General features: G+C 55.7%; 2 protein-coding genes across 9 annotated transcripts in view; one reads left to right on the top strand and one right to left on the bottom strand.

Moving 5' to 3' along the window:
* The window catches only part of ZFYVE28 (zinc finger FYVE-type containing 28), a 70,195-nt gene extending 61,384 nt beyond the window's left edge, over positions 1 to 8,811 (bottom strand). Inside the window, exon 1 of one of the 2 annotated variants that reach the window (XM_081055473.1) lies at positions 8,582 to 8,811. In XM_081055473.1, coding sequence (XP_080911599.1) covers positions 8,582 to 8,620 — 39 coding nt within the window. In that variant the 5' untranslated portion in view covers positions 8,621 to 8,811. Of the gene's footprint in view, positions 1 to 8,268; positions 8,378 to 8,581 lie in introns of those variants that run through there. The other variant, XM_081055474.1, reaches the window with a different exon arrangement.
* Positions 8,812 to 9,197: 386 nt separating this feature from the next.
* CFAP99 (cilia and flagella associated protein 99) overlaps positions 9,198 to 23,203 on the top strand; it is a 35,911-nt gene continuing 21,905 nt past the window's right edge. For all 7 annotated transcript variants that reach the window (XM_081070434.1, XM_081070433.1, XM_081070431.1 and 4 more), the window contains exons 1-2: positions 9,198 to 9,344; positions 15,057 to 15,184. In XM_081070434.1, coding sequence (XP_080926560.1) covers positions 15,074 to 15,184 — 111 coding nt within the window. In that variant the 5' untranslated portion in view covers positions 9,198 to 9,344; positions 15,057 to 15,073. The remainder of the gene's footprint in view (positions 9,345 to 15,056; positions 15,185 to 23,203) is intronic.

Raw genomic sequence — 23,203 nt, 5'->3', positions numbered from 1 at the left:
AGCAGAGGTCAGGGTTGCGAGCTGCGTGACCGGCAGGATGGCTGCCACATCAGGGAGTCAGGAGGATGGAGAGGGGCCAAGCAGAGGGGTGCACCCACTCGTGGAGGCTGAAGAGGGGAGAAGCGGCTAGTGAGACTGGACAGAGCCCAGGAGTGTGGTGTCCCGAAACCAGGGAAAGAAGGGGTTGAGGAGACGAGGACAACAGCTACAGGGCTTGAGGAGGGAGCGGCTCAGGGACTGGGGGCGGGGGGGGGGGGGGGGGGGGGGCAGGGCAGAGACAGCTCCTTTCCTGACTTCTGGGGAGGGATCCCGGGGCCACGGAGGTGGAGCTCCAGCAAGACGACAAGTGAAGCGGACAGGGGGCGACCTGGCTGCTGTTTCATAGACAGGAGATCACAGCAGGTTTCATCCCCAGGGGAATGATCTAGAAGACGGGGAGAGACTGGAATAGGACACGGGACAACACTGCACAGGCAGAGGGGGTGAGGTCCAGTGTATAAGGGGGTAAGATGCAGTGCAGGGGGGTGACTACCCACAAAGACGCACCTACAACCCCCCTCTGTGCTTCAGGTCTCTCCTCCCACCTGGAGGTGGAGCCTCTCCTGTCTTCTTGGGTCTGGGCTGGCCTGTGACCTGCTGAGACCGAGAGCGTGTAGCCGGCACTACTGTGTGATTCTGGGCTGGCCCTGCGCTCTCTTGGACCACTGTCCCTTCCCTGGGCCACTCTCACCACCCTAGCGTTCACCCTGGGTTAATTCACACTCTTAACTCCCAGTCTGAAGTCAGCCAGCATGTCACCCTTATCCAACCAGCAGACACCTGAGGACCACTCCTGGTGGCCCTGCCCAGGGCCCCACTTGCCCTGCTTTGGGGCTCCTCTGGCCCCATCACTGTACTGGTCCCCTGTGCAATAACTGCTACCTCGCTACCTCGACTGGCCGCACCCCACCACTGCCTTCTGTCTCCCCCTCCCACCTCCTGACCACCCATTCTCTGGCCTGAGTTCATTTCCCAGCACTTCTTCCACGATTTGGGGCGGAGACTTTTCATCTTCTCTACAACCGGCCTTCCATTTAACGCTCCCCTGCAGGGAGCAGCACAGCTAAGCCCAGGACCCCACGTGGCCTCCCTCCACAGTCCTCGGCCTGTCGCCCATGCAGCGAGGTCTCTGGGACGCCCCTCAGAGGTTGGTGTCTGCAGGTTCATGCCGATGTGTCCGGCTGTATTTAGTGCCATGTATCCCGCTGGCGACCTAGGCTTACTGGACCCCAACACAACAGCAACTCAGGAAAACTCAGCCATGAGCTGAAAGCAGCCTCTCCTTCCTCTCTGTCTCTCGGCCTTGAGGTCCCATCAGATGCCCCATGTGAGGTCCCACCAGATGCCTCTAGGACCCACCCCCCACTCCCCATCCCACCCCCACCGGGTGCAAACCTCTCAGGCTGCCTTTCCCTCCAGGGTTGCATGCTGGGCAACCTCCTCCAGCCCTCCAGCTGTTTCACGCATTCCTCAGGGTGGGTTTCCGCTTTTAGCTGGTACATTCAGTGACTGTTTCATCTCTAGGAGTTCCACTTGGCTCCTGTTTACAAGGGGCTGGTATCACCCGGTGGTTCTGTCTCCCATCTCCTGGATTGTCCTAAACCTGTGCGTCACCATCTCTCCGTCATCGGTTCTGTCCACCCTGTTGTTTGCTGACTCTTGCTCAGGGAAACCACTCTCGCACGAACTGTGTAACTTCTCACTGTGAACTCCACCTACGAGGTGTTTTACCCGGATTTTTATCTGCCAGGCTCCCAGATGACTCAGCACCAACTAGGAACGAAGTGTCATGTCGCGTTCTCCCCCCATCACTGAGGGCACAGCTTTATGAGTGAAGCCCCTGACGCCCTCAGCTTGACCCTAGACTCATCCCTGGCCCCACAGCCCCGCCCCCCCACAGGGCCTGCCCTGGGCCACCACCAGGAGGGCGCCCCTGGATGCCGTGTCCCAGCCACCACCAGGGGGCCGAGGTGACAGCCCTCCAGAGGACAGGGGCTGGCCCTGTGATCAGTGGAAGTGACACAGTGCAGCCTCCCGGTGGGGCCTCCAGGCGCCAGGCGCCTCCAGAGACACAGCCCTGAGCTTCTTTTTACTCAGCTGCAAAATTTCTTTTCCCTTGAATATCTCAAAAAATGCTGTAATTCTCAAAAAAAAAAAAAAAACTCTCAAAAAAAAACACTAAACTTCTTTTTTTTAGACTGAGGTGAAAGTCACATAACATACAACTAACCATGTGAAAGTGTACAAGTCAATGGCATTTAGTGCTTTCACAAAGTTGTCCAACCATCACCTCTCTCTTTTCCTTGTCCCAGAAGGAAGCACCATACCTTTTAGCTGTCATTCCTCATTCCCCAGCCCCAGCCTCACACCTGCTTTCTGTCTCTATGCATTTGCCCATTCTGGACGTTTCGTATAAATGGCATCACACAGAATGTGGCCTTTTGTGTCTGGCTTCTTTACACTTAGCATCATATTTGCACACGTATCTGTGTTGTAGCATGTGTTTCATTCCTTTTCGTGGCTGAGTAATATTCCATTGTGTGGACAGACCACATTTTATTTACTCATTCACTGTTGACACATATTTGGGCGGTTTCCACCTTCTGGCTATTAGGAATGACATTGCTGTGAACATGGGTGTACAATTTTTAAATGCATCTGACATTTAAGTAGTTGATTCTCCTTTTAGACTTTTCAGCAATTCTAACAACCCGAAAAACAATTGGAAACAGTCTCAAAAACTACAAATCCAAGGAAAAAAATTACTGCCCAAAGACACCATCCCACAGTGCTAACCCATTTTCCCCAAGAACCCATGTGCCACAGTGGGGGGGGGGGGGCACGGTCAGGGAGAAAGCGTCAGCTGAAGCAAACCCTACCACAGCAGACTTACAGAGCCCCCCAGGCAGAGCTCGAAAGACCCCCCTCAGCCATGAAGGGAGCCCCACTTGAAGTGCCCCCAACACCCCCTGCTTACCCAGCACGAAAACAATGAGAAATGGAAGAGCTTCATAATGCTTACTGTAAGAAGGAAAAAAACATTCCATTCATCTTAACTAACTGCTCTACATAAATTACCATAATATGAAATGTTCTATTCTACTTCTCCTTAATCTATTCAGATCAGTTTTTAAAAATCCATTCATTTTTGTCTTCCTCCTTCAAACACTTGAATTGCCCATCACTATCTAAGTTTCTTTGCAATCCAACTGTGAAAAGTACAAAAGTAATTGTTTCACCAAATGAAACTCATGTAAAAACTGATGACAGCACCAGTTCCGCCCCGAAGGAAACTCTGCCAGGTTGGTGGTGCTCATGGATTCCAGTCTGGGGTGTACAGACCTGAGTTTAAACCCCATCCCTGCCTCCTGCTGGCTGTGAAGACTCCAACCAGTTCACACTGCCCTCTGAGACCTTATCTGTATTACGATAGTCTGAATGCTAACAAGCACCCCAAAAGCTCAGTGGCTTCACCAACAAAGGTCTATCCCCAAGCTGTCATTTATGCCAGCCCCTTTCCCCTGGCACCTTCACCACCCATGGCCCTGGAGTCCTCTCTTGGACCTTGAGCCTCCCGCCAAGGAATAGGGGACATGGACCACAGCCACAGGAGGGTGGCTTGCAGGTCCGGGGGCTGGGCCTGACACAGGGGCCCCACTGCTGCCCATACAGGCAGACTGTTATTCTTCATCGCTGTCACTACTGTTTGCAGCTTGTCACCCAGCCCATCAGAACACCTGAGGAGTCCTGAGTCAGGGTCTGTTCCCGAAACCCAAGCACCTGACACGCCACCATAAAGGGGAGAGGGGATGACCCTGTTGACACACTTTGACTCTCAAAATGACCTGGTAGAAGTAACTGGAAGCTGCGATGGCCTCTGGGACTCCATAAAACACCCCACGTTTAGTTCTGTATTAAGTGCACGCCCTCTTACCCCACCTGCGCGGTCCACTGGTAACGACAGCACAGCAGTCATTTGTTGAGGTTCTACCATGAGCCTTGGATAGAGATGGTCTCCTCAAATTCCACACAGCAGGTTCCATCACCCCCACTGACAGACAGGGAAACTGAGGCCCAGGGTGTGAGTGAGGATTCTCACCCAAGTCCTGCAATGGAAGCCGCTGCCGCCATGCGTGAACCATGGCAAGCAGCAGATAGAACGGGAAAAAGCTTCAACCCCACCCGCGGCATCCCAGGTCTTCACTGTCTGAACGGCAATCAGCTGACCACCACGCACCTTCGCAGGGGCCACACAGCACACCACTTAAGAACTGTGGCTACACAGTGCTGTCAGCGCAAACAAGAAAACCACGGCCCGACGACCATTAGGTCACTTAGGACTCTTAGATGTGCACTTCCACGCACTTAAAACAAGCATATCTGTTGTTCTGGGAATTCCTGCAGCTTTAGGAGAGGCACTAAGACATCCTGAAATTACCCCACAGGCTTCCCGTTCCGAGTGGGGGGCAGTACGCCAAGGCCCTGGCTCCCTCCCTGCCACGCCAAGACCAGATACACTAGGCGAGGCTTTAAACTCCCTGTCTATGGCTCGCCCATTTAACAGAAACCGTATCATACATTTGCCGCAAACCCACTGCTCTGACTGCACAGCACAGACCCCTGGGCGATGGCAGCAGAGCTGGCAGAGACACTGATGCCCACCATCTGTTTGCAGCTCAGCCTCTCACTTGCCCTGCAAATGCCAATGGCATGGGGCTAGACGTTAAGGCCCCACACACTCTCCCCCAGCCACAAAGAGAAACACAGCCAAGCCTAGGGAACAAGCGTGAGCCCCCTGCTGAGTCACTGCCCACCAGGCTTCAGAACCAGGTGGACTCAGAGCCTCCCATGTACCAACAGTAATAAGGTTGCTGCATCTGAAAAGAGAGCTCTGGGAGGGGCAGCCAGAACTGGCAGCAGGGAGGGAGGGGCCCCAGTGCCTTCTGAATTCAGGGACAGAGTGGGGTGTGCTGGACCAGCCACGCCTGCTCTGACTCAGCATTGCCAAGCATTCCAGAGCCCCAGCCCCTGCCAGGCACCCACCAGAAGAGGGCGTTGCCCCTGGCATCACCTCTGCGGCCAGGCTTTCTGGAACCCTGGCTTTCCAGTAGCTCACCTCAGAGAGAGACGTGCTACTGCAAGGACAGCCGCAGCCGCTGCTGGGCACTTGGAGTTCATCGGCCGGAAATAAATCAGTTAGCAGCCACGCTAGAAGTTAACACTAGAATCCCAACCCCAGAACAGTGTCTGCCTGGCATGGGGCTCAGACAGAGCTCCGCAAGGATAGCATGGCTGAGGGTGGCCGTCACCCAGCATGTGGTGGTCCCCATTCATCGGGACAGCAGCACCCACCCGCCCATCAATGCATCCTCAAAAGTGGAAAACACAAAGTCATCCTGTGCCATTATTCATATGCTCTGTGATGATGGCAAAGAAATCCCAACCCGGTCCAGTCAAAGGTTCCCTTCCCTCAAGCCAGATTTCACCCTTCAGCACAGTCACCAGGGATCAAGAAGAAAGTGATAACCCAGCTGGAAACACAAGTATTGCTATTTTTTGTTTCACATGAAGATGCCAACTGTTTTCACCCTTTAAAGTTAACTCTTTCTTGAAAAGGCTTTCCCGAAACAAAAGCAGAAAAAGTATCTCAGCACCATCACAAAACAGAGCAGGCGGATACGCTTCCCACACACAGCCTTCGCCAGGCACCGTGCAGCCCTGATAAGACTCACAGATCCTGAATGCTTTGCATGAAGAAAAATCAACGTGGTGTTTAAAGGACAGCCTTCAAAAAAGTAAATGGAAGTGTGAGAGCCTGCAAATGTCATTTTAATGTTAAACTATTGTATTATACATCAGACTTATTCTTTTACTCAACTTAGGCAGTTATTAACGATTCAGATATGAAAATTATCGTGTCAGATAAGAATTTTTTAAAGCATTTCCAAGTGCTTCTTAGAGTTACTAGAACAATGAATATTTTTGGTTTCAGAACATTTTCCACTGCACTGTAATGAACAAGACGTTCAGTGTTCAGTTTTAAACCAAAGCAGGAATTAAATCAAGAATGCAGTTTGAATTGTATATCTATCTAAACACAAGAGTGAAAAAAATCCTGACTGCCGGCGACAGTCGCCCCCAGCTCACACTCAACATGTCAACTCTTCCAGGCCGGAACCCAACCAGGACTTGTGTCAAAATGTGTTAAATCAGATAGGATGAGGACACACACAATTCATAATCCCCAGCAAAAATCAGAGCTTCGCTTTGAAACGTAAAAGCTACTGGGGTGACCTAACATACCCCAACCCTTCAAATAATCAAGATATTTAACTCCAAAGATAGATCTCAAACAAGGGACTGCCCAGCGTCAGATTGACCGACCGCAGAGCACCGCTCCCCGAAAATGTCACACCAGACACAAAGACCTCAGATGCTGCGTCTGAGTCCAGGGGTCAGGGACAAGTATCAGACAACATGATGAGAGATGACAGTGAAGAAAAGGAGAGGATCAGATGGAACACCATCCCCTCCCATCTCCTAAAGCGTATAGCTTTGGGCGGAAGCACTGGGATTGCTTAATTCACCGACTGCCCACCTTGCCCAGGTCAGCCCCTGGAGCTTGGAAGGGCAGCAGCCTGCGAAAGAGGGAGACGCAGGGAGGGGCTCAGTTCTCAGCTCTGGGGCACAACCTCAACAAGAACAGTATCATTTTCCACTTTTAAAGATTTTCCCTAAACCGAAACAGGCATGGTCTCTGAAGTTATCCAGCTATTGATGGAACAGTCCACAGTCCCTTCTCCTTCTCTCCCAACAACATAACACAGGTAGGCGATCCTGGAAACAAGGTGTCTTCCACAGCCACGCCGGGACAAAGGAGGCAGAGCCCCAGGATCCCCACGGAGTGTGTCCTGAGATCCCACAATGTTACTTGACCTATGATACATTTCCTTTCTACCTGGCCATTTGCCATTGACAAAATAGTGCTGCTGCCCTCCCCGCCTCCCATGACCTTTTGACAAGTGAACTTCGTTTTTCCTTAACTGCTGACAAAAGTCACACAAACAAAAAGCTGCTCCCCTGCAGAGGCTGCCTGCCACCTCCCCCTGGCAACCTACACAGAGACTGAGCCGCGTGGGGGACTGAGCCCGAAGAGGGGCAGAAAGAAGGCAGCCAAGGGCAGCGAGCGGCCCCACACCACACGCCGGCCGGGAAGCACCAGGGTGGTCGCCACCAGGGTCGCGGCCGGGAGCCACCACCAATAAGTAGCTGTTCCATGACAGGAAGCTCCAGGCAAGAAAGAACCCGAATCCCCGCTGGGCGAGGCCAAGGCCGGCAAGGAGCAGCCCCAGGCATCTGCGCCCTCGACCCAACACTCGCTGGGAGAATTCTCCCACCCCGGAGGTCCGAAGCCCCAGGTCACAGCTCGCTCCAGGACCCCGGGTGCCCGTCTTCCTAACGGACCTGCCGCCTCCCCGCACCAGGAGGACACGAAGTTGAGGAAACCCCCCACCGAGAGAAACCACCCACGGTGGGGGAGGGGAGCTGCGAAGCGGGATCCAGAAAAGCGGTCCGCCGGGGGAGAGGTTGGGGGAGGGGCGGGTTCCCTGGGTCCGTCCGCAACCTCGGGGCCTCGGCTGTCCGAGGGCGCCCTTTGGTCGTGCGGTGACCCCACCCGAGCCGCAACTGCCCAACCAACACCTGGGCGCCGGGGCCCTTCCGCTGCGCCGGCCCCGGACGCCGAGGGTGCGCCCCGGACCCTGGCCCGCTCCGGCCGCAGCTGACACGAGCCCGGGCGGGCGGCGAGGACGCAGCGCCCGCAGTGCGACTTGCGCAGCCGCCGAGACGCGGGGCGCGCCACCCAGACCCCGACCCCGACCTCGCGCCGAGGGTGCGCGCCACGCCGGGGTTGGGGGTGCGCACTGTCGGCCGCTCAGCGCCCCCACACTGGGCAGGACGCCTGTCCTGCTGCGGGACAGCACGGGTGGCATGGGACAAGGATGGGGACGCCACCGGCCAGCGCGCGGGTCGGTCCCGGTTCGCGAAGGCAGGGCTGGCTGGCGGACGGGAGTCCGCTCTGGACTCAGGGACCCGAGAGGAGGAAGAGGGGTTTTGTCCAGACCCCAGGGGAAGCGGGGGGAGTCTGCCCCGGAGCGCAGACGGAGGCGGGACGAACATTCGGGCCCGGATAATGCGGGCGGGGGGCACAGAGGGGAACGAGGGCGTCACCTTAGCGTAACTACGAGGATGGAAAGGTCCTTCCGGGCCCACGCGAAGTAGAGGTCTGCTGTGGGCTGCGGGGCGGGACCGCAGGTGCGAGCAAGACTCGGATGGGGCGGGCGAGGGGCCGCTCCGGCCGCGGACCGAGGCGGGGACGGCGCCCGGGCCGGACCGTGCGCGCGGAAGGGCTCGTCGTTGACCGGGACGGGGCTCCCCGCCCGCACACCCCGTCCTCGCTCGGCCGGCACGCGCCCCGCGCAGGGTGAGGGCGACGCGCAGTGCAGAGCGGGCGCGAGAGGGGCGTCCCGGCGGGGCCGCTCACCTTGGGTTTGTACAGCCACTTTCGGAACCTGTGCATCATCGCCGCGCCGGCCCGGCCCTCGCTCCGCCGCGCTGCGCCCGGGCCCGGCTGCGGCGGGCGGTCCCGGGGCGCCTGGCCGGCGGCGGGCAGGTGCGCGTGCAGGTGCGCGGCCTGGAGATGCTCCGCGAGCGGCGCGCGGCGCAGACCCGCTGACAGCGGCTGGCGGACGGGCTGACGCGGCACGGGGCACCCGCTCCTCGCGGCTCACTGACACCCGGCGCCTGGGCTGGCCCCCGCCGCCCCGCGCTGCACATGCGCCGAGGCCCGGGAGCCCCCTGCCCGCCACCCGCCGCCGAGGCTGCCCAATCCGCTCGCCGCGCCGCGCCGCGCCGAGCCGCGCCCCGCCCGAGGCGGGCTCACTGCCCGAGGGCGACCCGTGCGCCTGGAGGGGGCTGGAAAACTACAAGTCCCGACGGGCATTGCGGGGTGCGGGGCCCTGCGCGCGGTGTCCTTTGCTGTGCCGCGGGCGCTGTGCATTCTAGGGATTGTAGTCTTCCCGGCGCCGGCGCCGGAGCTAGTCTCTGGTTGCTAGGCGACGACGCCCAAACGGCACTCCACCCCCCACGGTTCTCCCTTCTGGGGGGTTGCGGAATCCAGGCGGATCAGGAGCGAAATAGGGGACGCACCCAGATATCCAAGTCCCCTGACGTCCGCTGGGCCTGGCAGCCCCGGCGGGGGAAGAGGAGAAGGAAGGTGCAGGAGCGCCAACGGAGCCCGCCGGCAGGTACGAGGGAGGGAAGAACTGGGTCCCAAATGGGGGGGCGAGGCCTGTTCCCTCAGCACCAGCACCTTCCCACCACCTGGAGGCCAGTTCCGTCGTCCTTGCTTCCCGAATCTTTTTGCTCTCGCTAACCACCTGTTTGATCTTCTTCCCAGCCCTTGGATTAAAGTTAACAGTGGGGTTTTTTTGTTTGCTTTTTTTGGTTTTTGTGTTTTTATCGCCACAATAAACGGTACTTTTAAACAAGATATTCGCCCGTATTCACTACTTTCCCCAACGGTGCCCTAATTTGGATCCATAAAAACAATCGCCAACATCTGAGGACCTATTATGTGCCCAGCAGACAGCTGGAAACAAGTATGTGGTCTCACTTTAAATTCCCATTGTCAGCCCAGGAAACTGAGGCACGGAGAGGCTGCCGTGCTCTGGCTGTAGGAGGGGCCAGAGCAAGAGCAGGTGTGCCCTGCCTGCGCCTACCCTGGTACTTTCCCTGCCCCACCCAGCACCATTTCTCTGGGTGTTCTGAAATGTGCAGGTTTAGGGTGCGGGAGAGGGAATAACGCCTCCTTTGACAGAGAATGTGTTCTCTGCTGCTCATGTTGCCACTGGCCCAGGGGCCAGGTGCTCAGATGGTCTGGACTCCTGGACCCACTATTCCATTAAAGTCTGGGGAGGGCGGGCGTGCAGGGTTTCCCTGTGTGCTGGTTGTCATCCAGGTCGGTTTTTGAGCATCTGACAGTCTGGAGTTGTTTCTTATCTCCAGTTCCTCTCAGCCTTTTCTCTCCTGAACCCACTCCAATCAGATTTTCACCCAAAGCCTCCTCCGAGGCTCTTTATCCAACTCATCTTTGACCCTTTTCCTAAATCCAGTGATCAAAGCTCAGCTGCATGTCCTTCTTGAACTGTCAGCAGCAGGTGACCAGATGAGTGCCCAGCTCCTGGACACAGCGTCCTCACTTGCTGGGAAAGGATTGTATTCCGCCTCCCATCCCTCCATGGCTGCTTCCCAACCTCCTAACACTAGAGCCTGGGACTTAGTCCTTGGAAGCACCTCTGTCCATCCCGTCCCTGGGAGATTTCCTGCTGTCACATGGTTTGATAATCAACCATCTCCCTCTCCCCCCTCAACATTTCTGAAACTTACATCTTCAGCCTGAACCTTACCCTGAGATTCCAGACTCTCACCTGTTGCCGGCCAGTTGCGTGTCTGACAGATCCCCTCAAACTCAAGTGCGCTCTCAGTCTTCCCCTGTAAAGCCTGCCCTTCCCCCAGCCACCTTTTCCAGCATGAGAACTCAGGGCAGACACTGGTAGACTGATTGTTCTCTGTGGGTCTGTCTGGCTGAGTCCAAAGCCTGGGCTGCTGGGGTTCCACCTATGCTTCCCAGTTTGAAACTGTGCTCAGGGCAGTGGGTATATCAGTTAGGATTGGGTTTGGTTGTGTGGAATGAAACGTCAGAGTCCTTGTGGCCCAAACTAGGTTATTCATGTTTCCAGAAAACATCCATGGGAAGGCAATCCTGGGAAGTATGGTAGCCCCAAAAAGTCATCAGGGACCTGGGCTCTTCTCGCTTGCTCTTCTGCCCTCTTTAACATGTTTCCTCGCAGTCTAGGATGGCTGCCTAAGTCCCTGCCTGAGTCCAGGCAGCAGGATGGAAGAGTATGACCCTTCCTTACACTGAGACTTTCTGAAAGTCTGACACCCTGTCTCTTCTTGGCACGCCCAGCTGCCAGGGAGGCTGGGAAATGCCATCGTTTGGGTGGGCAGCAATAGGCACAACTGAAAATGAGGGCTTTTGTTAGGAGGAAAGGGAGAGTGCTGATTGAAAAACAACCAGCAAAACCTGCCGGGTGGGCCTGTACTTTAAGCACAAGCCGTCAGAGCATGACTTGGCAGAAATCCTTAGGAGACTAGCTTTAATCAGAATTAAAAGCCAGAAAAAGGATATATTTTAATTAACACACATTTAGGATCTATGTCAATGAAGCCTCTCTGGTGGTTGAAAGCATTGAACTAGTTTGTGTCAGATAGAATTTAAATCTCCTCATGGAATCTCGTTTGTCTATAGAGGATTCGCTAAGAAAAGAGAAGTGTTGGTCCAGCCCACCTTTAAAATTCCCTTAAATATGAGACAGTCAAGTACTAATTAGTGAAGTTAAAAATCAATACCAAAAAAATCAATACATGGGAATTAAACCCCTCTTCCCACATGTATACTTTTATACCACTGAAATAAAGCTCAGGTGCTGAAAGCATTCTTCAGAGTTAGATGGACATGAATACCTATTTCCTACCCAAAGATGTAAGTGTTTTGATGAAGTTCATAGGCTGGTTTCCATGGGAATGCACAACTCAAGCATCTCTTTTCCTGGTGCCCACCCTCACGCCGCAGCTGCTCTGAGCCAGTTGCAGGAGAAACGTTCAAGCCCAGCCTGGCTCCGCGGGCGCCTCTGTCTCCTGCACGTGGCCCCTGCAGACTCCCCTGTGCATCCTCCCCAGGCTCACCCACTCGTTGCTTCGGGTTCATCCATCTGGTCACACTCTGGATTGGGGGGGGCCTGGGTGGTTGTCTTGCTTCTCCTTGGCTGTCTCACCACCAAAGGGCCCCTTGGATCATCCTTTCTCCAGAATGTTCTGGCTCCTGCTACAGCCACACAGACCACTCACATCAGATGCAGGACGGATGGACCTGGTTCCTCTAGGCGGAGCCCAGTCCATGGCATACACTGGAAGGCAGGTTGAGGCCCCTCCCAGAACAGCCCCCCACGTGACCGCTCTGGGGGTAGGCAACAAAAACTGCATCCCAGCACCATTTCTGTAAAAACAGACATTTTATGGACGTTTATTCCTTTCCTGTGAGCTCCAGAGGGTGTGGGTGCTATTTTCCTTTATCACGTTGAGCCCACAGTTGGGGCTCACCCTGAGAGGTCATGGGGGTCAGGCAGAGCCTGGGAGGACTTTAGAACCCAGCCTGGGCTCAGGGGGCTCACACAGGTAGCAATTCCCCCCGTGGGGATGGGGAGTCAGACCCCCAACCCAACCCCTGGCTCAACACGGTTTGTTCTCTTCCATATTGACTTGCTTAGTCAACATTCTTGTGGCATTTGTTATTTTCCAGGTAATTGTGACCCTAAAACTGAACTCTGTTGAACTGTAGCCTCTGCAGAAGAAGGGCTCGAAAATGCACTAAGATAGCTTTTAGGGTAGGTCTATCCTCGGATGCCAAAGGTGTCTTTCAGATTAAAACTAAGAACCCTGCTTAGGGTACTGTGTCCTTCTGTACATTTTCACAGTCCATCATTCATTCCCCAGACATTTCCACAACACCTGCTGGGTGTCAGCTCTGGGGTAAAGACCAGGGCCTCAGGGGTGATAAAGCAGGGCCTGTACCGCCGCTCAACACCTTGTAATGGGACTTGGATAACTTCAGAGGCGGCACAGAGAAGGCAAGAGCTACGGGAGGAGGGAACGAAGGCGTCACAGGTGGTGATATTGGAACTGGGCATTGAGGGCCGCCTAAGAGCTCAGGGACAGGTGAAAGGAGAGCATTTGAAGTCAGATACATGTGAGGTGGCTTCTGAGTCAGTAAGAAGCCCGTGTGGACGGGAGAGGAGGGAGGAGGAAGGCCCCCGGGACTGTGATCCCAGGCTATGAAGGGTGGTTGTGCTGAGGCCCCATGGGGTCCGGAGGTGGGCGAGAATGTGGGGGATTTGTTAGTGATGGATGGGTGCAGGGAGACTCCCCTGTCTGACCACTTCTCCCCAAATCTTCCCCACCTGCCCCGCCCGCCCGCCTGGCCCAGGCTTAGCCCTACACTGTCCAGTCCATCAGGAAGACCTGTCTGGAAGGAAGGTAGGGTGAGGGGGGGCTGCGTCTGGGAGACCTGGTGATGCCCCATGGCCTCTCAGCCCTGAGGCTGGGGCAGAGGGCTTGTGTGAACACAAGAAACCAGTTATGAGGGGCTCACCCCGAGGGCAAGACTGCCCCCAGCGCCCAGAGCCTTCCCGGCTCCTACTGCCCAGCAAGCTCTGATGCCAGAGGAGGGGTGAGCAGTGTGGGGAGCCGCTCTCGGTGGCCTTGAAAAGGCCCTTTGTCCATCAGCCACACTAGGGCAGAGACTGCAAACCCCAGAAATAGGGCCTTTCCAGTCCTTCCCAGAGTCAGCTTTCCTTCCAGGGACCCAGGCCCAGCATTCCCTCGCTCTGAGAGCCAAGCTCTGAGGAGGGGAGCTAGGATTGGGACCTGGGCAGACACTGCTCCCTGAGCCCAGACCCCCACACCTCCAGTGCTGCCTTGGGCTCACCAGGGATGTCTGGGGTATCTGCGATCATTTTCCTAAGGAGTGAGCGGGAATGGGACAATGAGACCCCAGAGTTGGGCCCGTGCGTGAGGGCTGCAGGCCTGTGTGGACAGTGATGTCACGGCCAGAGTGGGCAGGGGAGGGTGGTGGATCCAAGCCAGGGTGGGACCACCAGGACGGGGAGGGGGGGGCAGGGCAGAAACCCACCCAGAGGGGGCAGCAGGGTCAGGGCCCAGGCCACAGGGTCACACCTTGCTGCCCGCGATCGCACCTGCTGTGTAACACCCAGGGCCCACAGACTAAACTAGCAGCACCCACAGCCTCCCAAGGTGCTTCTGCACCTCCCCCACCTCTGCCTCCCGTCTGCCTCTCAGTGCCCACCTCACTTGGCCCTGCCTGTCAGAGGGTGGGGACCGCTCCCATATCCTGCCAGCAGCCCCTGGCAGAGCTGACAACGCACCCCATGGAGCCACAGACAAAGGGCTGCTCTTTTGTGGAAAATGGTGTGTGTCCTGCTCTCCAGGTGGCCCATCCCACCCTGGAGCGCCTGGTGGCGTCTGACCCTCATTCTCTTTAAAGTGATGGGAGGGAAGAGGAGGGAATCAACCAGCCCGGGGTCCGCTATCCGGAGCCATTCCAGCTTGGTGGTGGTGGAGGAGAGGTGTCCCTGTTGTCCCCAGGATGTGAGAAGTCTGTCTGGCTTTGCCAATAGCTCGTGGCCAGGGAGGCCAGCACCATGGGGGTCCAGAAGGGGCTCAATCAGCATGGAACAAGAGAGGGGGGATGGGAAGGGAGCCCATCATGGGCCCTGCCATCCCCCTCTGAGGGCAATTTGGGGGCCACCTGTTAGATCCGATTTCTGGGGCCCAGCCCCACCCCAAGCAGTTTCTCCAAGGTCTCCCAGAAGGGGTCCTGGGCACGCCGGCCTTCTCCAGCTCAGGTGTCTCCAAAGTTCTCAGAGCCTATGTGAGGCCTGGCCACCACCAGCTGTGCTCCCTCTCTGGGTCTTGGTCCCTCACCTTTAAAATGGGGGTGTCGAACCTGGTGACTTCGGTTTCTTTTTGCCCCATCCTTCTGTGATTGGGTCACACACACCCCCCCACCTGTCCGGGCAGGGCTCCCTGTGTAACCGTGACCAAACCCCGGCTGGGCTGAGGGGTGCTCTGATGCCGGCCAAGAGGGGCCTCACTCTCTAGCCTGGCCCCTCCCAGTGCTGAGCCCAGCTGTGCACGGTTGTAGGGCTTGGGGAGTGTGGGGGGCAGCTGAGGCCTGCTGGACCGTCCAGGAAGTAAGCCTGGGGAGCTACCCCTGCTGTGGTCACCACTTCCATCCAGGGCCCTGCAACCACTTCTGCCACCCCGTGAGCTGACAGCCAGGGGCCTGGAGGGTGTGACCTGTCCCGGTTTGCTTTTAGGGTCTCTCCCTTGGAAGATGGCCTACTATGGAGAGTGCATTGAAACTGTGATTGAGCAGCTGGACAAATTTAAACCTAAGAAGGACAGTCCCGAGCAGTTTCTGGAGGCCGCATCTACCTGCCTGCAGGTAGGGTCAGAGGGGTGCCTCGGGGCTCCTGGGAGGCTGGTGAGCGAGGCCTGACAGGTAGCTATTTACTTCCCCAGAAAGGACATCAAGTTCCTTCCTGAGAGCTGCTTTCCCTCTTGGCGGGTCCTAGCTATCCAAATGCCGCCCGTCCTACATTTCTAAGTTGCAATGGTGACTGACAGTGTTTCCACAGGCACCCTCCCCTCTTTGCCCTGGGAGGTGTTCCTGGCGCCCAGAATATGCTCTGTGATGAGACACATTGGCAGTGAGGCGCTTCATCTCCCCACCCACACCTGGAAGAAACGAGGGAGCCGCCCTCGGGATGGCCCTGCAGCTACTTGGTGCTTGGCCCCAGGTGGACTCTGTCTTTCTCTCCCCATTGCAAGTCCACACAGAGACCGATGACTGGAGTCCCTGCCCTGGCCTCTCAGGTCTGTCCTCGCTCTAGCACAGCAGCCCCGGGGTGTCCCTGTCACGTGGGGCTCTGACCCCAGTCCATCTGTCTCTCCATGGGGCAGGGGCCTGCATTGCAGGGGTCCCGCCTTAGGCCCTGGGGGCGTGGGCCCTGTTAGATGGGGCACACAGAAGGACCAGTCCACCGAGGGCAACACTCCGGGCTTTCCACATGGCCTGTGCCCACCAGTCACCATCACCAGCTGGAAGGGAGGCCCATACCCGCCAGAAGGGACATTGCTGCGGCAAATGCATTCATGACAGTGTTTGCTTTAATTGCCAACTGCAGCCGGCTGTTGCTTTAACAGGGCCTACGAGTGTTTGTGGCCCCCTGGGGCGGCACCCTGGGGCGGCCCCCCAGCCTCCTTCCTGCTGAGGTGTGGCTTCTGCTGTGCCCGCTCGGGGTAGGATGGGGGCTTTTCCTCCTACATCAGCAGCCTTGTGGTGCCTGTGGGGACAGAGCCAGGAGAGCAGTTTCCAGGCTCTCGGCCTCACGTGGAAAGGTGCTGGCTCAGGTAGTAGTAGATGGCTGTCAGCTGTGACTAGTTGGCCATCAGCTGTAACCACTGAGCTATTGGCCACTAATATAACTGCCGTGGCTACGCTAGCAGAAAATGGGGGCTAGCTAGAAGATGGTGGCTGAGCTAGCCAGAGCGGATTGTAGTTAGTACGGAAGAGTGTGGCAGAGTGTGGATTGCGGATTCTATGGCTCTTGCCTCCTGTGTCTCCAACCCAGCTGCCAGTGAGCCTATAGTGATATGACTCCCCTACTTATGGCTCCGTAGGTGTTCCTTTTTTGCCTCACCATATCCTGTGTTCTTATGTGGGGAGCAGGAGCTGAGACCCCACAGGTCACCCCACGTGACAGTGCGGCAGCCAGAAAGCCTTGGGGGGGACAGGGCAGGCAGTCACTGTCCTGCAGGAGGGGCCAGGGCCCTGGACAGTGGACTATATAGGGCTGGAAGGCTTCCAGGAACCTGAGAGACAAATCTTGAGACCCTGACCCAATTCGGACCAGGAGTGCATTCCTCCCCACCCCTTTGCACCCCCTCTCGAACTCTTTCCCTGAGACCTGAAGAATTTAGGGGAAATGATGAAAACAGCAAAGGGCCAGGCTCATCCACAATCCTTCTCTGCCCCAGCTGAAAGGCCCCCAGCACCCTCATGCAGCTCAGTGCACCCCCATTCCTGCTGCCTGCCTGCAGCCCAGCCCCCTGGATGCTCCAGGTGTCACCCTAGCAGCTCCCTCTGGCTTGCCGCCCTCACTTCCCTCTGGGTTTTCCCCATCAGCCAGTGTCTTTTACAAAATTTCCTCAGGGGCTGGCCCGGTGGCTCAGGTGGTTAGAGCTCCGTGCTCCTAACTCCGAGGCTGCCGGGTTCGATTCCCACATGGGCCAGTGGGCTCTCAACCACAAGATTGCCAGTTCAATTCCTCGAGTCCCGCAAGGGATGGTGGGCTCCACCCCTTGCAACTAAGATTGAACACGGCACCTTGAGCTGAGCTGCCTCTGAGCTCCCGATGGCTCAGTTGGTTGGAGCGCGTCCTCTCAACCACAAGGTTGCCGGTTCGACTCCCAGAAGGGATGGTGGGCTATGCCCCCTGCAACTAGAAACGGCAACTGGACCTGGAGCTGAGCTGCGCCCTCCACAACTAAGATTGAAAGGACAACAACTTGACCTTGAAAAATGTCCTGGAAATACACACTGTTCCCCAATAAAGTCCTGTTCCCCTTCTCCAACAAAAATCTTAAAAAAGAAAAATTTCCTCTGGACCCCAAGACCCTGCAGCTCCACCATCTAACCTGATGTTTCCAAAGGGACCTCAGGGCGTCTTGCTCTGTCCTTAGCTCCCCCCACCGCTCAGGCTAAAGTAGTAATGTGTTTATTTCTCAGTAATCACCATGACAGAAAGTTAGGTTTGTTACAACAAATCGTGTGAGTGATTTTCCCCCACAGCCAATGGATCCTTAATGGTGAATGAATCCCAGTTGTTACCTGATGAACCTGGTGTGATGACAGTAATGTGCGTTTCTGGGGAGCCCATCACACCGACTCTCTCCAACCAGCAGCGTCCTGACTCTTCCCAGAGGCACCCTGGCAGCTCTGAGGTGGGGGCTGTGCTCGCAGCAAGAGGAAGCTTCTTGTCAGCTTCTTGTCGGATGCGTTCGTCCCTTCAGATCCTTTCGAAAGCACCTGGTAAGTCCAGGCAGGACGGTGCCGGGGACACTGACAGGCTCGGACGTCGCAGGTTTATCTCCAGCTCTCAGAATCGGCATGGTTTTGTTAGGCCAGGCTCGAGACTGCCAATGGTACACAAAGCAATGGGCAATCTGGGGAAGGGCAGGGTTGTGGGGTTCAGTTATACCCACAAAAAGATATGTTGAAGTACTCCCAGTTACCTGCGAATGTGACTTGATTTGGAAATGTAATGAAGAATCTCGAGATGAGGTCATCCTTGATTTAGGATGAACCCCAAATCCAATGCCTAGTGTCTTTATAAGAAGAGGGAGATTTGGACACACACCCACAGAGAGGAGAACGCCATCGGTCACACAGAGATGGAGCCAGAAGGCAGTGTGACCACAGAGGCAGGGACTGAATGACGTATCCCCCAGGCGTGGTGTGACCCTCCCTCTGACCCTCCAACAAGGAACCGACCCCCGACACCTCAGTTTTGGACTTCAGGCCTCCAGCACTGTGAGCAAATTCTGTTGTTTTCAGCTGTCAAGTTGTGGTAATTTGTTACAGCAGCCCGGGAAAGTCCTACAGCTGGGGAGGGAGGGGCGGCCAGGTTGGGACAGCCAGAGGGGCTGCTGAAATGCTGGGTCCTGGGTACAGAGGAGGGCAGGTGAGGTGGCCAGGTGAGGCCTGGCACAGCGAGCAGTCCTCGGGGTCCAAGGAGGTGTGGATTTGGGGCACGTGGTGACTTGAGCCTCAGCAGACTTAAGTCCGGGGACCACCTGCCCAACACACAGGTGCAGGCACACGGAGCAGCGTCCGGCCCTCTGAGGAACTTCCCTTGGGGTGGTCCTAATGGCATTGCACAGAGACCAAACGACAATGAGGCGTGGCCAAGTTGCAGAAGGCCTGTTTTCACTTTTTTGTCAATGGTTTCAGAGAAAACTTGGGCTCAAGAAAATTTTTTTTAACTTTTATTTATTTTAAGTGTGTTTTTGCAGGACCTATCAGCTCCAAGTCAAGTAGTTGTTTCAATCTAGTTGTGGAGGGTGCAGTTCACACTGGCCCAGGCGGGGATCAAACCGACAACCCTGGTGTTACGAGCATTGTGCTCTAACCCACTGAGATAACCGGCCACCCCAGGACATTTTTTTTTTTATATCTGATGTATTGACATCAGAGATCCAAAATCCAAAGGTTCGCACAGTGTCCAGTGGGGCACTCCCCGCACCCAACCCTCCCAGGAGGCAGAGACCAGTGCCCCTACCTCCTTCCAGAGGCTGTCCAGGCCTGTCTTGCATAGATACGAGATCTGACAAAGATAATCGTCACTTACATAACATACATAAAAATGACACATACTGTGTATATATAAATTATATATAGTATACGTTTTTTAGAAGTCTTACAAAATGGTGGCAATTATAACCCAGTCCTGTGCAAGGGCTCCGGGGCTCATCCCACATTGTGATTTCAGGACTTGAGCACCTGCTGCCTGCTCTCCCATCCCCCATCCATGGGCTCGTACTTGTCTCAGTCTTTTGCTGTTACAAACCACCAGGCACTGGCTAGTCCGAGTGTCCCTCTGCACCTGGGCAGGTGCACCCAGGGACCCAGGGTCCCAGCAAACACAGATTTTCAGTGACAAAGTACTGGCCCTCGTGATTTCAGTAAATGCTGCCAGTTGACCCTTCATGGAGATCTATGCATTGACACTCTCGCCAGAAGGTATGGCGTCTTGTTCCCCTAAAGCCTCCTTACGTAGTGTGCTAACAAACATTTTTATCTGCCGACTAACGAGGTGGGAGAAGGCGCTCGGTGTACTTGTTATCAGCATGTCTCTTGTGTTGTTTTCATGAGTCTTGAAATGATATGCATTTCTTCATCTGAATTATCTGCTTGGACTTGTATCTGCTAGGAAACTGGCTTTGGCTATAACAAAATCCAGAAAAGCAGTGGCTTAAAGACATGAGGGATGTTTTTGCTCACATAAGAAGAAGCATGCAGACAAGCAGTGCAAAGGGTTCAGCAGCTCCGTGCTGCCCTCAGGGACTCATTCTCCCTCCTCTCTGCTTAGCCATCCTTCGAACGTCCCTTGTAGTCACAAAATGGCTGCCCTCCCTCCAGCCTCGCACCCATATCCCAGGTGAGAAGAGGAGAAAGGCAGACAGCATGAGGCAGGTGCCAACTGAATCTGCCTAAATTTCAAGGAGATGTTTTGGAGGCCACACCTAGCAATTTGCCATTCAGTCTCCCTAACTGAAGCCGTGTGGCACATGGTTCCATCAGCAGCAAAGGAAAACCTTCTATCTGGGCACATCACCACCCCTGAGGAGATGGCGGTCTTCCGTTGTGCAGGAAGAAAGGGAGAGGGCCTGTGTAGGCATCCAGCAGCCTCGGTTTTCTTTGCCGTTTTTTCTGACTTCAGCCTTCATGTCACTGATTGGCAGGAGCCCCCCCAGGTATGAGTGACATGAACTACAAGTCCTGTTTGCGGTTAAATCAACATCTAGGCCCTCTCCCTGCCCTTGATCTTGATCTAGCTCGGTCCTAACCCTGTGCTTCCAGCAGACAAACAGTCTGGGAACTCTGAGGACTCCCGTAGAAGGCAGCGGGGCTCAGGTTCCCTCTTCCCAGAATTGCCCATAAGGCTGTTATCAGAGTGCTTGCTGCTCCCCGGAGGAGGAGGGGTTGTCTGGGGTCCCCAGACTGGGCGTCCTGAACTTGGCCAAGGCCCAAGATTGTTTTCTAAACTCAGAGGCTCGTTGGGCAGCCGCAGCCCTCTGGCCTCAGGGACCGGGGCCAGCCCAGAGTTAGGGGCCTTCTCAGCATGATCTAGGCCTCACCCTGCCTGCTCTGGGAGAGAGCCTGCCCAGCCCGGCCCCAGCAACCCTCTGCTGGCCCAGCCAGGGGACCCGGTCTAGGGCTCAGCACCCCACCCTCTGACCTGTGTCATCCCCGGGGCCTCAGTCTTGTCTCTGTAACCGGCGGCGCTGATCTTCCCCGGTGGTGAGGACCTGGCCATGGCCCAGCCTGGGTGTCATTTCCTGCTTGGCTCTGCGTCCCCAGGATCCTTGGCTCAGTGCAGCCCTGCCCAACCTTGCCTGGGGGCTGATGGTATCAGGGCCTGTGGGCTCAGGGATCTGACTTTATTAAAAATACATACACTTCCCAAACGCAGACGTAATTAATGAGAAGTGGAGTAGCTGTTGTCTGAGCCCCGCAGGCAGAGGCAGCTGTCAGCAGGCATCCTGCAAAGTCATACAGGCTCAGCTCAGGCAGAGCTGACTCAGGGCACCCTCCGTGCCAGCCCTGCTGACACGCTGCTTTCTGACCTGCCTGCCCCCGGCCCTGGCTTCCTTTGACAAAACACAGTCATTTGAAAGGGGGCACTGAGTCCTGGCTGGGGCTGGTGCCCTCCAGTGTGGATGCAGTGCAGGGCTCAGGGGAACCAGAGAGGGAAACTGAGGCACGGGCCTAGTTGCTGAGACCAGAGCTGACCCAGAGCAGGAGCCCCCGCCCCATCCCAACCTCCCATGCAGGCAGCGTGTTCCGTTCCCTGTCTAGTGAGCACCCCGCTGACATTCCAGCAGGAAGGGGCCAAAAACCAGCAGTGTATGCTGCCAGGTGAGGGGGCTGGGCAATGTCTGACCATGAGGGGTGGTGAGAAGCATCTCAGGTCACGTAGCATCTGAGAAAAGACCCAACGGGTGTAGGGGAGCAAGAGTGCTGGGAAGAGCACTGCAGGCAGAAGGAACAACCAACACGGAGGCCCTGAGGCATCCCACCTGTTGGAGACACAGAGGGAGGCCTGTGAGATTGGAGTGGGAACTTGGAGCTGGCCAGCCTACACAGGACCTCACTGGCCATCATAAGAACTCTTCTGGAAGGTTCTGAGGAAAAATGGACATAATCTGACTTCCATTTTAAAAGAACCAGGTGGCGACTGCGTTGGAAGCAGACTGGAGAGGGCGCAAGAGGAGAAGCCAGGGAGCAGCTGGGATGCCCTCCCAGATGGATGATGGGCCACCGCAGTGAGAGCGAGACAGGTGGCAGCAAGAACTCCTCGGGTTTGGTCTGTGCAGCTAGAGCAGGGTGTGGTTACTGAGCTGGGCAGGCCGGGAGGGGCAGGACTGGGCAGAGCCTCAGATGTCCAAGTGGGGCAGGAGCGGACAGAGGGCCAGCGGGAGCACATCTGGACTCAGCATGTTTTCAGCCTTGACAAGCAGGTGCAGATAATGAAGAAGTGAGGTGCGGGGGTTGGGCCCTGAGGCCCTCCCACATTGGAGACGTTGGAGCGTGGAGGCGGGCCCTGCCTGGAGCCCTCGGTGGGGGTCGTGGGCAGGAGATCGTGACTACCTGTACCAGCAGGAGCCAGAAGCCAGTCCGCATCTGATGGACACAGAGATTTCATTCCAGAGCTGGGGGAAGGGCTGCAGAACCCAAGTCTGGGAGTGGCCTGGCTTTCTTGTATGCCCCCTCACCGTGCTCCACGAGTTCCAGGTCAGGACAGCAGGGAGCTGCTGCCACAGACGGGCCGCCATCCAGGGTGGCATCTCCCACCTCTGCCCAGGGAGTGAGAGAGGCTTTGTGTCCCTTCCCCTCCCATTCTCCTGCAAGTGTGTCAGCAGAACCTGGAGGCAGAGCAGCCAGAGACTCTGGAAGAAGTGACAGTGACACCATCTGCCAAGACAGAATCTACAGAGTCCCACTCACACTCCGAGGCTCCCAAGGCCCTGGGGCTTGTCCAGGGTCCCTTGGGTGATCTCATTGTTTCAGGGTTTTCTTTTTTTTTAATTGGGGAACATTGGGGAACAGTGTGTTTCTCCAGGGCCCATCAGCTCCAACTTGTTGTCCTTCAATCTAGTTGTGGAGGGCGCAGCTCAGCTCCAAGTCCAATCCCTGTTTTCAACCTTTAGTTGCAGGGGGTGCAGCCCACCATCCCATGTGGGAATTGAACCAGCAGCCTTGTTCAGAGCTCGCGCTGTAACCAACTGATCCATCCTCCCGCCCCTCCGCCATTCTCTCAGCATAAAAACATCACAAAGGGAAACATTTGACCTCAAAAAAAGTAAAACTTCCATATGCCAAAAAATATTTTACACAAAGTTAAAAGACAAATTATAAACTCACAACAAATAACTATCACATTTATGACTCTGTTAGTTGCCTTAATATATAAAGAACTCATAAAAATTACTAAGAAAAAGATTGTCCCAATAAAGAAGTTAGCCAAAAATATAAATTGGTAATTCACAGTAAAGAAATACACATAAATGTCCAGTAGACATAAAAATTTCCACTAGTAATAAAAAAAATCCCAAATAAAACAATGGTATACCAAAATTTATCTAATTGATTGGCAAAAAAAAAAATAATAATGTCACT

This window comes from Rhinolophus hipposideros, assembly GCF_964194185.1.
Source record: "Rhinolophus hipposideros genome assembly, chromosome: 1".
NCBI classification, from domain to species: Eukaryota; Metazoa; Chordata; class Mammalia; order Chiroptera; family Rhinolophidae; genus Rhinolophus; species Rhinolophus hipposideros.
This window is presented reverse-complemented; position numbering and strand designations above follow the sequence as displayed.